Source organism: Carlito syrichta, unplaced genomic scaffold, assembly GCF_000164805.1.
Source record: "Carlito syrichta isolate Samal-C Ts95f unplaced genomic scaffold, Tarsius_syrichta-2.0.1 Scaffold307345, whole genome shotgun sequence".
In the NCBI taxonomy this organism is placed as follows: Eukaryota; Metazoa; Chordata; class Mammalia; order Primates; family Tarsiidae; genus Carlito; species Carlito syrichta.
Window position 1 is genome coordinate 158291 of NW_007251441.1, and position 13725 is coordinate 172015.

At 36.7% G+C, this 13725-nt stretch overlaps 1 protein-coding gene across 3 annotated transcripts in view; it reads right to left on the reverse strand.

The window, feature by feature from the left end:
• MAP3K7CL (MAP3K7 C-terminal like) overlaps window positions 1-13725 on the reverse strand; it is a 43976-nt gene that overhangs the window by 7152 nt on the left and 23099 nt on the right. For all 3 annotated transcript variants that reach the window (XM_008064460.1, XM_008064461.1, XM_021715753.1), the window contains one exon: window positions 8669-8784. In XM_008064460.1, the coding sequence (XP_008062651.1) occupies window positions 8669-8784 (116 nt within the window). The remainder of the gene's footprint in view (window positions 1-8668; window positions 8785-13725) is intronic.

A 13725-nucleotide genomic window follows, 5' to 3' on the forward strand; every position in this document is an offset into this window, starting at 1 on the left:
AATTGAGGTTTTGCTTCTGGAATCTCAATTCTATTCCATTGATCTATATGCCTGTTCTTATACCAATACCAAGCTGTTTTGATGATTGTAGCTTTATAGTAAAGTTTGAAGTCTGGTAATGTGATACCACCTGCTTTGTTTTTTTTGCTGAGGATTGTTCTGGCTATTCTTGGACTTTTGTGTTTCCATATGAATTTCTGTGTTGTTTTTTTCTAGTTCTGAGAAGAATGTTGCTGGTAATTTGATGGGTATTGCATTGAATTTGTAGATTGCCTTAGGTAAGATGGACATCTTCACAATGTTGATTCTTCCAATCCATGAGCATGGGATATTTTCCCACTTGTTTGTGTCAGCTTTGATTTCTTTGAGTAGTGTTTTGTAGTTTTTATTGTAAAGGTTTTTCACGTCTCTGGTTAGGAAGATGCCAAGGTATTTCATTTTTTTTGTGGCTATTGTCAATGGAATTGTGTTTTTTATTTGGGTTTCTGTTTGTTTATTATTGGTGTAAAGAAATGCGATTGTCTTTTGCACATTTATTTTATGTCCTGAGACTTTGCCAAAGGCCTTTATCAGTGTAAGGAGGTTTTTGACAGATTCTCTTGGGTTTTCAAGGTACACAATCATATCATCTGCAAAGAGAGATAACTTGACTTCCTCTTTTCCTATTTGGATACCCCTGATTGCCTTCTCTTCTCTCAAGCCAGGACTTCTAATACTATGTTGAACAGGAGGGGTAAGAGTGGGCATTCTTGTCTTGTTCCAGTTTTCAGGGGAAATGGTTTTAATTTTTGTCCATTTAGGAGTATGCTGGCTGTGGGTTTCTCATAGATGGCTTTTACTATTTTGAGGTATGTTCCCAGTATGCCTAGATGTTCGTGGGTTTTTATCAAGAAGGGGTGCTGGATTTTATCAAAAGCTTTTTCTGCATCTAATGATATAGTCATGTGGTTTTTGTTTTGACATCTGTTGATGTACTTAATTACATTTATGGTTTTACGAATGTTGAACCAGCCTTGCATCCCAGGAATGAAGCCTACTTGGTCATGATGGATGATTTTTGAGATGTATTGTTGAATCTGGTTTGCTAGGATCTTGTTGAGAATTTTAGCATCTATGTTCATCAGAGATATTGGCCTGTAGTTCTCTTTCCTTGTTGGATCTTTACCTGGCTTGGGTATCAATGTGATGTTGGCTTCGTAAAATGATTTGGGAAGAATTTATTTTAAAAAGGGGATTTAGACTACATTGTTGATGGTTTCTGAGAGATTTATGTCCAAGTACAAGCATTAATACACAGGAGAGAAGAAATAGAAGCCTCAAGATGACAAAAAGGATGTGAAAGTCACAGGTGTTTGTAGATGTATACTAATGTGGGGGGGAAGTTCTATTCTCTTTTTTCTGCAATGTTGAATATGAGTAAGATGCCTTCTGGGTAAGGTATGGGATTTGAGTTTATTTTCCCACAGTAGAAATGTGCTTCCTAAGACTGACTTGACTAGCAAGAATAGAGGACGGTATCTGGCTTGCAATAAGCTTTCAATAAATACTTATTTCATTTTATGTAAGTGGAGGAATCATAAACGGTAGTGAACTGGGATTTCCAAAGCCCTGAACTGTGATGCTGAAGCTCTCTGATGAATAATTCATTAACAAATATACTAGTATCTTCTGGGAGCCAAAGGGCCACACTGCACCCTTATAAGAAGTGAGGTTTGCTCTAAAGCAGTTTTTCAACCTTGGCACAATTAATATTTTGGGCACAACAATTCTTTTTGTTAGGAGCTGTCTATATATTGGAATTGCAGGAGGTTTAGCAGCTTCCTTGGCATTGACTCACTAAATAACTAGCAAATTCATCCTCACCTCTAGTCATTTCAACCAAAATTGTCTCTAGATATCGCTAATGTGGGGGAGGAGGTAAGATGGATGGAAAATTGCCCTGTTAAGAACAATTTCTCTAAAAGAAATGGAGATTCCCACTATCAATCACCCTGGAAAGAGTTAAGCCTGGAAAAGAGGGAAGGTAAAAGGTAAAAGCTTTCCTTGATGTGTGCCCCTGGAGATTAGAAGAGAACATACTTAAGGGCACTCCCAATGAGAAGAGGTAAATATTCTGTCCCTTTCGATACAGTTTCAGGCAGACAGTTAGGTGGAGAGATACCTGGGAATAATATTGCAGTTAATTAGGTTATATGTGATTAGGTGATCTAAAGGGTTCAAATTATTGTGGTTAGAGCATTAACAAAAAGTGTAATCTCACAGCCTGATGAAGTCTGGGATGTTGGGATTTTATACAAAACTAAATACTAAAATGAAAGAATCCCTTTGGCTATAGTTCTGCCTCCTTAAACAAACTAAAGAGCTGAGACAGTTCTTTGGCTCTTCTGTTCATTCAATCAACAAGTATTTATTGAAAGCTTATTGCAGGCCAGGTACCGTCCTCTATTCTTTTTTTTTTTTAATAAATATTTTTTATTTTGATATTGTGGGGTACAGTTAAGGGTTAGGTATACAAATATGCTTCGTTCAGGCACCCTTGTTGATAAGGGGTGTCTCCCCATCCCCAGAGAGATATCGACTGCTGTTAAGCCCACCTCCCTTCCCCTCCCCCCCTCCATAGTTTCCCACCATGGTCAATCCTTTTCTTATAGTATTACGATAGATGTTCAAGGTCCACTATATGAGTGAGAACATGTGATACTCAGATCTTTGTTTCTGTGAGAGGTCACTCTATTCTTGCTAGTCAAATCAGTCTTGGGGAGCACATTTCTACTGTTAGAAAATGAACTCAAATCCCATACCTTACCCAGAAGACATCTTACTCATATTCAACATTGTAGAAAAAAGAGGATAGAACTTTTCCTCCACATTAGTACATATCTTGTGAACACTTGTGAAAAAATAACCCCATTTGCTATCTCTTTATGATAATGAAAACCTAATTTCTGGGGACCAAGTAATATTTAAGGAAAATATTCTTAAGAAAAGTATAAAAAAGTGAGGTCTGGTTTTTAGTAACTTCTTGCTGTGGAATCCTTTGTCAAAAAAAAAATTATTCCTTGAAGGCAAGCAAATAAGACAGATAAAATTGAATCTTCTCGGGTTGACCTTGGTACAGTCCCCTGTCTGACACCCTCTCCATCCCCAATCTGTGAAAAACTTTGAGAACATCCTAAAGAAATAAATGCTTCTGGTTAAACATAAAAATCTCTTGTTACTAGAAATTTCAGAATAAATACCATGACTAGAAACAAGTCAAAACTGGGCTGATTTTAGAATATGCTTTTGCTAAATATTAATTACATATACACCCTTTTCCCTATCTTGATATGTCCCCCAGGATGACTTGTTACTCCTCCAATCATTGTTTTATATATATTTTAAAGACATGAGAATATAGGCCTTATATTGACTATGGTAGCCCCATATGAAAATCCCCTTTTAATTTTTGCCTGAACCCACAAAAATTATATGATATTTTTGACCTCTAATAAAAAGCTAATCCAATTAAAACTAAACAAGGGATATGAATAGACATTTCTCTAAGAAAACAGAGAAATGGCCAATAAGCACATGAAAAGCTCTGCAATGGCTAGAAGTAAAAAGATATAATGCGTTGACAAAGAAGCAGAGAAATTGAGACCTTCATGCAGAGAAATTGGAATCCAATTCCTCAGAAGGTTCCATATTGATTTATTATATGACTCCGCAAGTCTACTCCTAGGTACATACTTAAGGGAATTGAAAACATATGTCCACACAAAAACTTGTATACAAATGTTTATAGTAGAATTATTGATAATAGAAAAGAAGTACAAACAACCCAAATGTCTATTAACTAATGAAAAGGTAAAAGAAATACTGTATATCCATACAGTGGACTATTATTTAACAATAAAAAGGCATAAAGGGCTGATGTACGATAGTGTGGGTAAATCTAAAAAACATTATGCAAAGTAAAAGAAGCCAGTCACAAAAGACCTCATGTTATATAATTCCATTCATATGAAATGTTCAGAATAGGTAAATCCATAGAGAAAGAAAGTAGATTGCTGGTACCCAGTGGCCAAGAGTTAGGGGACAATAGGGAGCTACTGCTCAAAGGTGTAATATTTCTTTGCAGGGTGATGAAATTATTTTAAGATTGTGGTGACGGTGGCACACCTTTGTGAATACACTGAAAACTACTGAATTGTAACCACCAAGATACAGGAACAACCCAAGTATCCATCAATAAATAAATAGATTAAAAAATATTATATTATATATTATATATAACATACTATATACAATATATTTACATATAAATATATAATATTTTTATTTTAAAATATTTATATTTTTAATATTTATATATTATATATTGTATCTTTATATAATATTATATATATAAAGGAATACTATTTAGGCATAAAAACAAATAAAATTCTGTCATTTGTGACAACATAGATGAGTCTGGAAGAGATTATGCTAACATTATGCTAAGTGAAGTAAGCTAAGCACAGAAGGAAAAATACCTGTAGATCAAATATATATGATCTCACTCATATGTAGAATCTAAAAAAGTTGATCTCATAGAAGTAGAGAGTAGAATAGCGATTACCAGGGCCTAGGGGAGGTAGGTGGAAGAAGGGGATAGAGAGAGGTTGGTTAATAGGTACAAAGTTACAGTCAGATTGTAGGAATAAGTTCTGGTGTACTATTGCACAGTAGGGTGACTATAGTTAGCAATAATGTATTCTATATTTCAAAGTAGCTAAAAGAAATTATTTTGAATGTTCTCATCACAAAAATGGCAAGTGTTTGAGGTGGTAGGTATGTGAATTGCCCCAATTTGATATTAAACAATGTGTACATATATCAAAACATCAAGCTGTGCCCCATAAATAGGTACAATTTTGATGTATCAATTAAAACCAAAATACAACTTCATAAAAAGTATATAACATTGTTCAATCTGACTTTTCTAACCATATATCTGTTTTTTAAATATTCTATATCAGCCTTCTAAACACCAAAGTACCCAGCACAATATTTGGTATATAGAACAGATAAGTGATTTCTCCATTGGACAAGATAGAATACTCTATCTGAAAGAAAGCAAACCTTACAGTTGATTGTAGTTTAATCTTATACTTTAAAAAAATTTCTGACAAACAATTTGGTGATAGATTTCAAAAGTCACAAAACATCTATATCTAACCTCAAGTTTCTATTACATACACAAAAACTATATGTGTTGTTTAAAAATGCTTTTATTATAATATTTATGGAAAAAAGCATGCTACACATTCCATGTTACTATGCATGCAATTATGTAAAAAAAATGCCTATTTACATGCAAAATGTCTAGATATAAGTTGGTAAAAATGATAACAAGAGTTCTATTTTTTAAATGTCAAAATGCTTGACAATTTTTTAAAACTTTCAAGGAAGTTTCCTTACCCTTTTTTCACAATGAGAAGAAAAAAATTTTTCAATAAAAATAAGAATGAGCTTCTGCTACATAACTGGTCATAAACCAGAAGTGATTATTTATACTAGATTTATCACATGTTGAATTTATAATTTTGGAAAACGTTTTGACTCTCTCTATCCATTCAATAGACACAAAGTAAAGTAACACTTCTATCTACTCTTCTTATCACTCCTCTGCAAATTCTCCCAATCTTGATCCAGGGAGACCTCCTCTGGAGATGAGAGAGAAGTTCAGTTTAGAGTTTAGACCTTAAGCTGTGCCTGAATGACTTCAATTCCAAAAAAAAAAAAATCTTCTCTCTTAAAATACCTTAGCATCTCTCTTTGCATCTAACTTAAGCCAAACACCAACATAATCAGTCACGCTTTATGAAATGGTGGAGAATAAATTCTCATCAGAATCATTCAAAAATGGAGAACTAAATTACTTGGGTCAAATCCATTTGGCCCAATTTACCTTGCTTGAAAACAAAGACTGTTCAGGAAAAGATCTGCCACAAAATGAATTTCTACTTCAGTGAAGTCTTAATGAAAATAATGATCACTAATAGCCCTTGGAAATGTAAGATATAACCATGCTTCCCAATTTAACAGTTTATCTTAGCAGCCCCTTGTTGCTGATAGAGGCTCTATATTTTAAATATAGACCATACAAATTACTAATAAAATATGTGTATGTGGGAGATATTACTAAAACCTATCATCAGCCACTCTAAATCACCCTTACTCATACTTGACCCTATGTCCAGCTCCGTGCAAGCTGATTAAGATACAAAGAGACATTAAATGGTATCCATGTCTGTGGGAGCTACACAGTCAGAAAGATGGGACATTCACTTAAATGGGCAACCATTGATAACACTAACCTACAACAAGTGCCAAAAGAATTATAGTGAGTTCTCTTTTACTCAGGAAAAGAGCTGATCACTGTGGAGTGGTTGAGGCAGGAATATGGACTGAGTCTTCCTACAGAAAGGGCAGCATTTGGGCAGGCACCAAGGAAGAAGGGGATGTGTTAGGCCAAGAGCTTGATATAAGCAAAAGCTCCAAGGCTGGAGGACACACATTTTGCCCTAGAAAAAGAAGCAGACCAATGTAGCCAAAGATGAGGGAAGAGATTGGAACTGAGGTACCAAGGCATACAGAGGTGGGTGGAAATTCAGGCCAAGTACTGGTTGTCATTTTCTAGCAACCATAGGCAGAGAAACTGGTTATAATATTACATCAACCGAGATTTGAAGTAGTAATTCTGGAGCCCAACTGGTAGAAGTGAAACTTTATGAAAAACAAAGAAAAATAATAATAAAATAATTTGACCTCAGCTCCATATCTAGCCAATTACTTAGGGAGAAACTTCAGGTGGGATTGGGTAGGGGATAGACTGAGTTCTGCAGAAACACACATAGGCATATGAATATATAAGTGGTGGGCCTGGCCCACTTCTTTGGGGTTCTGGAAGGTTGTATAAAGTACCTCCACCAGTCTGCTAGCCATCTCATTTCTGGAAGTTGACTTGCCTTTTCTTATTTTAATATTGTGAGGGTACCAACAGTTATTATTGCTTTTAACACAACAGCAGCATGAATATGTTTCAAAGACAGATATGAGTCACTTGTGTCATTATTCCATCGTAATTTTTAAATGCAACATACAAAAATATTAATTTGTCAAACATATAATTTAGTGGGTGAATCTTACATTGCCAAAAAAAAAAAAAAAAGCCACATGTGGGGTTAATTTAAATAGCAAAGTCCTCCAGTACCTTCAATCTGAAGAGTTTACAAATAGAGACATAATTATGGGGGCTCTTTCTATCACACACACACACACACACACACACACACACACACACACACCAGAAGATATACTTCCAGGCTATTGATTATGTAAGTTCTCCTTCTACTTCAATTCTGGTTACATTATTAATAGTCTCCTTCAATTCCTTTAAACACGCAATCTGAGTATTCCAAGCAACTTATCAAAACTCTTAGACCAAAAAGAAAGTATCAGACATATGAGGGAAAATTTGTGTTTCTGCTGTCCTAATAAACTTTTAATCCCCATAACCAAAGGTCCAGGTGAAATTTATGTCTGAAGCACAGTAAAGCAAGGAAGTAAGAAAGGGTTTGTAACATGTTGAGGTCTTACAGAAGTCTGGCTTCAAAACCCAGACTGCCCACTGTCATGTTATATTGTCAAATCACCACTCTGGGAGTCTCTAAAGAGTTCTATGAATTTCATAAATCTCACAAAGCAAAATATATTTCATTTGTTTTTCTGTAAAAAACAATAACAAATACATATCGCATGTCAATTCAATACAAGGAAGGAGAAAAGAAAAAGAAAGTTAAAGAGTCACAGTATATTTGGGTTATGTCTCACACATTCAACAATAAGTTATGCAGTCTCTAGGTACTATGTACCATACCAGGGGCTTCAGGAGTCCCATGGTGGCAACACCTGAATGTCCATGCTTTTATAACACCTACTGCCTGGTAGGAGAGGCAGACTGTATTTAAAGGAGCTCCCTAGTAAATGTGAGTACAAACTGACAAACTGGCCACTGCTGCAAAGAAAAGATGTCTAATCTGATGCTTTGAAGGTATTTTTAAAAATGGGAGTCATTGGGGTAGATATTGGCAGAATCAAGTGCAATTAAAAAGAAGGATTTTGAAACAAAAAGTTATGAGTGAGTAAAATTAGAGTGCTTTAATTAATACAACTGTATAATTCTCTACGGTAGAACTGTAATGGCAATAGAAGCTATCAAGATAAAAACTTAAACTACAAAGTGCACTTAGTCAACTAATAAATACATTTACTTTATTCCGAAGAACTATCCTAGTGGCTTCTTCACTTGATGTGGGACCGCCAATGTTTAAGCATTAATTAAAATTCACCCCAAGCCACAGTGCTCTGGGGCCTCTGGGTACCTTTACAGAGAACAGAGTGTGGCTTCTGGGTGATATTTTGGTATTTTTAATTTCCTGAACTAAAATCTCTTACTTAAAAAATTAAGTTCTGAGCAGGAAGCACTCCTGCTTTTCCTTTTGCCACTGCATAAAGCAAAGCACTTAATCTCCAGCACTACCATTTAAGTCATTTCTCCCCTCCCCTCCTGCCCCCTCGCTCAGCCTGTCCCCCATCCACTGCCCCTAGGTGCTGGGGGTAGGACCGGGGGAGTACTTACTTTCTTTCCTCAAGCAGGGCGATTTCTTTTTTGACTTCATGGTATTCCTCTGCTATTTGGCAGTGCTGTTTGAACACCTGCATGGATTCTGCGGAGTCATGACAAGGTGGCAGGGGCTTCACAGACAACAGAAAGAGAGCAGAACATTTCTGTGCGTGAGAATAAATTACCAACCATTTTTCTTTGCTGATATTCTTTCTTTTTCACATTTATTTTTATTTATTGTTTGTTTGTTTCTTATTTTAAGGATATGGGGTACAATGCAGGATTAGGTACATAAGTGGTCATCATACAGATAAAGTTTGGGCCTCCCTTTGGTCCCTACATGTCCTGGTTTGAGATCAGGTACTCTGATGATATTCTTTAGAGGAAGTTTTTTTGGTTTTGTTTTTTTAACATGAGAACAGCATTGTCCATCAACATTCAACAGTTCAGTTGACTCTGTTTGACTGAACATAGAGAGGTGGACAGATAGTCCCCACGGTCATGTCCAAGTGTCATTCATGGCTGTCTCAGGCCTAAGCCAGCCTAAAACCCAGTTTCACATCAGTTACCTGCCATGTGTTGGAGTAAAAGTATGTCTGTAAGGATTCTGCGGTTCTTCTCAGAAATCTTAAACTCTGCTTTAGAGAAGGGCAGTGGTGGGGAAATATTTCAGTTGTCTGTTTCAATTACCCCTTGTTTTCTGTTCCTGTAGCCCAAAGACCTAGTCTCATCAAGTGGCGAAGAAGGGCTCTCGTCTGAGAAATGCATCCAATCTGAAGAAAGATGCTGAGCCAGAAATAATGCTTGCAAGGATTAACAGACTGTGAGAAAGGCCAGACACCTCCCTCCCCCCAAAAGCATTCCATGCTTATACCATGTAGGCCAAAGAGAGCTTGGATTCATATTTCTCCTTTTCTCCCTTCCATGAGAGAAACAAAGGCCAGCATGGCAAACCTTTCTGACTACAACATGGTAAAAATTTTACTTCTAGAAATTATTTGTAAATAACTAGTTTTCTCTGAGTTTATTATTCTAATTTCTAGTTTAGCAACACATGATTAAAAGCACTACTTTTAGGAACACTTGTTAATAACCTTAAGCAATTTTTAATCCTCTTTTTCAATTATTTATAGAAAAAGTTTATATAAATTTCAGAAGTATGTCAGTTCATTATGAAATAGGCTCTTCTGTCTAATCTTTTCTTCACAATAGTCCAAATATATAAACTACATATCTGACTAGGCCATATTCCCACTAATTTTATATTACAAAGTTGAGAATGAATGAATTTCTTACTATTTGCTCCTCTCATTATATTCTTCAAGGACATAGATTTCTTTGAGTGTCACATTTAGTGATCCTACCCAGGATGTAATAGAAATTGAGTAAAGTTTATTATCTGATTGATACCTAAGATGACCCTTCCTACTTAGCATGAAGTCTCTAAATAGAGATATTGTAAAGGAAATAAAATTCTAAACAGATTTGAACCAAATTTACCTTCGTGAGGAAGGTCTGTTGTGTTCTAATTCATGGAAAATCTAATAATAATCAAATTATGTAGCATCTTTCCCTGCTGCCCTGTGAACACATTCACAGCATAAACTCAGCCTGTATCATTACCCATTCCTATGTAGAGCTAAATTGAAAAATACCACACAGTAACACTCCAATATAACTTGCCCCGTGAGATAAAGCTGCCGCCAAAGGAATTCAGAACTTCTGATTCCTCCAGTCTGTGTCCCAGAAATCACCACCCACTCATCAATTTTCACCTGTTACTCTGGCAGATTATCAGGTATAACAGTTAGGGGAATGAAAGCAATTTATTTTGGACACCATAACCAAGCTGTTAAATCATCTGTGCCCTGTTAAAGTATTTGCCACCTGGAAGGCCCTAAGACTATGCATCCGATCATGTCCTTACAAACACCACACAGGCTATACTTAGTTCAAACAAGAGTTCAGGACACAACTTGTCACCTGTAGGTACTTGAACCATGAGTTCAGCATAGTTAAGTATGGCAGCCATAAGATTCTAGAACTCTGTGTAAAGGATTTTCAAGCTTAAGAGAATATAGATGAGAGTAGCCACGTCAAGAGAGACATGTCCTTTGCTGCTATAATTTAAAAATAAAATTGAAAATGCCATATATAATTTTCTTTTTTTTTTTTATATCCCACCCAATCCCCTTTGGCATATATAATTTTCTTAAGAATAAAGAGGCTTCTTCTCTTATCCCCTGTATCTTGCCACCCTGCAATGCTTTTTACTAAGTAGGAACATTTGTTTGTTTGTTCTTTTTATTGGCACTTTTTAATTATATGAAATTTGAAGATACTATTATATATTGGTAGTGTGATCATACTATTAAGGATACATGAGGATATAGCACATATTTTAGGATATATTTAGTGTCCTCATGTGCTCTTAGCAGAATAAAAGTGCTACCTATACATAAAAATATTTTTAAGATTTCCCACAATAAAGAAGTGTCAAGGCCCCATGCAGTGGCTCACGCCTATAATCCCAGTACTTTGGGAGGCCAAAGTGAGAGAATTGCCTGAGCCAAGAAGTTTGAGACCAGCCTCGTCTCCAACAATAGATCAAAAATTCAGCTGAGCATGGTAGTGCACGCCTGCAGTCCCAGCTACTTGGAAGGCTGAGGCAGAGGGATCACCTGAGCTCAGCAGGTTGAGGCTGCAGTAGCTGTGATTACGCTACTGTTCTCCAACCTGGGAGTCAAAGTGAAATTCTGACTCAAAAAAAAAATGCCAATTACAAAAGAACAATCCAACACTTATCACAATACCACAAGACAGGAATTGGAAGGAGCATAACACAGCTAGAGGAGGGAGGGAGGTGGGGACACATAGCATCACTAAGGGTACCTGATCCTAAACCATAAGAAATGACAGCCAGCGGGCTCGATGGCTCAGCCTGTAATTCTGTGCCTTTGGGAGGCTGAGGCGAGTGGATTGCCTGAATCCGCGGGTTCGAGACCCACCTGGACAGGCGAGACCTCATCTTTACAATAAAATAAAAAAAAATTAGCCGGGAATGGTAGCACACGCCTGTAATTCCGGCTACTCGGAAGGCTGAGGCGGAAGGATCGCCGGAGCCCAGCAGGTCAAGGCTATGGTGGCCGGGAGCAGCCACTGCACTCCAGTCTGGGCAACAGAGTGAGACTCCAACTCAGAAAAAAAAAGAAAGAAAGAAATGAGAGCCAGTGGGAGGCCCAAACTTCACCTGCACATAGACCACTCATGAACCTAATCCTGACGTGTACCCCACATCTTTAAAATAATAAAATAAAAAGAGTTTGGCAAAGCAAAAAATAAAATAAATATAAAAAAACAAGCCAAAAAAACATAGTGTTCAGAGTTTGGGGGAGTACAAAAGTTTCCAGGTTTCATTTCAGCCTCTAGCTCTGAAAGGTCTGCCTTCACCCTAGCCTCACAAATAACTCAGCACCACTTCAAGTTTTTCCAATTTGCATGAAAATGTTAGAAAGCAATATAGATTTCTCTTTTCAAGCAAGGAGAAGGTTATATTGCACAATTCACCATAACATTGTAAAATTATCTCCTTCGTTGCCAGAGGCTAGAGGAAAGGGGAAATGAGGTGTTATTGTTTAATGGGTACAGAGTTTCTGTTTTGCAAGATGAAAAAATTCTGGAGATTGGTTGCACAACAGTATGAATACACTTAACACTACTGAAATGTACACTTAGAAATGGTTACATTTTATCTTATGCATTTTTTTGCCACAGCAAAAAAAGTAATGCAAAAAATTTATTTCACTAGATCTTTCTATTGTCCCTAGACCATCTTCTAAGCAGTGCTACCAGGGTTCCCTAGAGAGGCTCACATCATCTGTATCCAAGCTTTCTCTCTTTCCCAAACCTCTCTTGAGATAACTTCAAATTTCTCATCCCTTCATAATCCTGAGTCATTCATTGCTAACCTCAAATATTGTTGGGTAAACCAAAGTGCCTTCTGGTCAGCGGAATCCACTATCCTTAGATGGCAGTTAGCAACATTGGACATATGAGGGGGTACCCCCCCAAAAAACAGGAAATTATTTATTTAAAAATTGTGTATTTATTCTCACGTTTCAACTTCAGTCAGCTTCAACGTACTCTCTATTTGACCTGATAAACCTATCAAGACACTTTTTTCTACTGTTCAAGACAGTTTTTGAACTCATCAATTTTGATGCCCTTTAGTCCTTCTGCCGTTTTTTGTATCACCTCTTCCACATCAGCAAAACATTTCCCTTTGAGGACTTTCTTCATCCCAGGAAACAAACAAACAAAAAAGTTGGTTGGGGCAGTATTGGGTGCATAAGGAAGGTGGGGCACAGGGGTCATCCCGTTTTTGGTCAAAAAATGCTGAACACGCAGCATGGTGTGGGCGGGTGCATTCATATATCACCCATCATGAAATGGGCAAATGCATTGAAAGAATCTTCAAAAAAATTCACTGAAGTCGAATGCAGCCTCTCACAACAATGCTAGCTGGTACACTGATCCTGATGGGTTCCTAGAACAGTTACCTAGCAGAGGAAGTCTATATTAAAAGGAGCTGGCACTTCAAAAAAAAATTCTGGGTTTTTGGGGGTCCCCTTTGTATACCACAGCCCAGGAAATGGATCAATAAATTTGTTTAAACACATATGGTTCTCATCCCAACAGAAACTCTAATAAATAAAGGTATTGAGATATTTAGGTTTTATGCCTAATATCAAGAGTAGAACTATTGGATAATGAGATGTGCTAATGAGATGACACAGAATACTCTCATTGCTTTATGACAATGTATGTAGTATCACAAAGTCCTCTCTGAAGATGATTCTCTCTTACCTTCTTTTAACTCCTCAAATGAGAGACAGTGCATGACCAACAGTGTTTATTGAATAAAAACTTCTGCCTGAGGAAATAGATTCCTAAAATTCAAGCAAAAGAATTAAGTTTCCAGTTTTAAAATGGAGTACCAGCAGGCTTAAGAAACGTGACATGTGAAAAAACAGTTACACATGAATTAATTGGCTGTACATGGGTTTATGTAA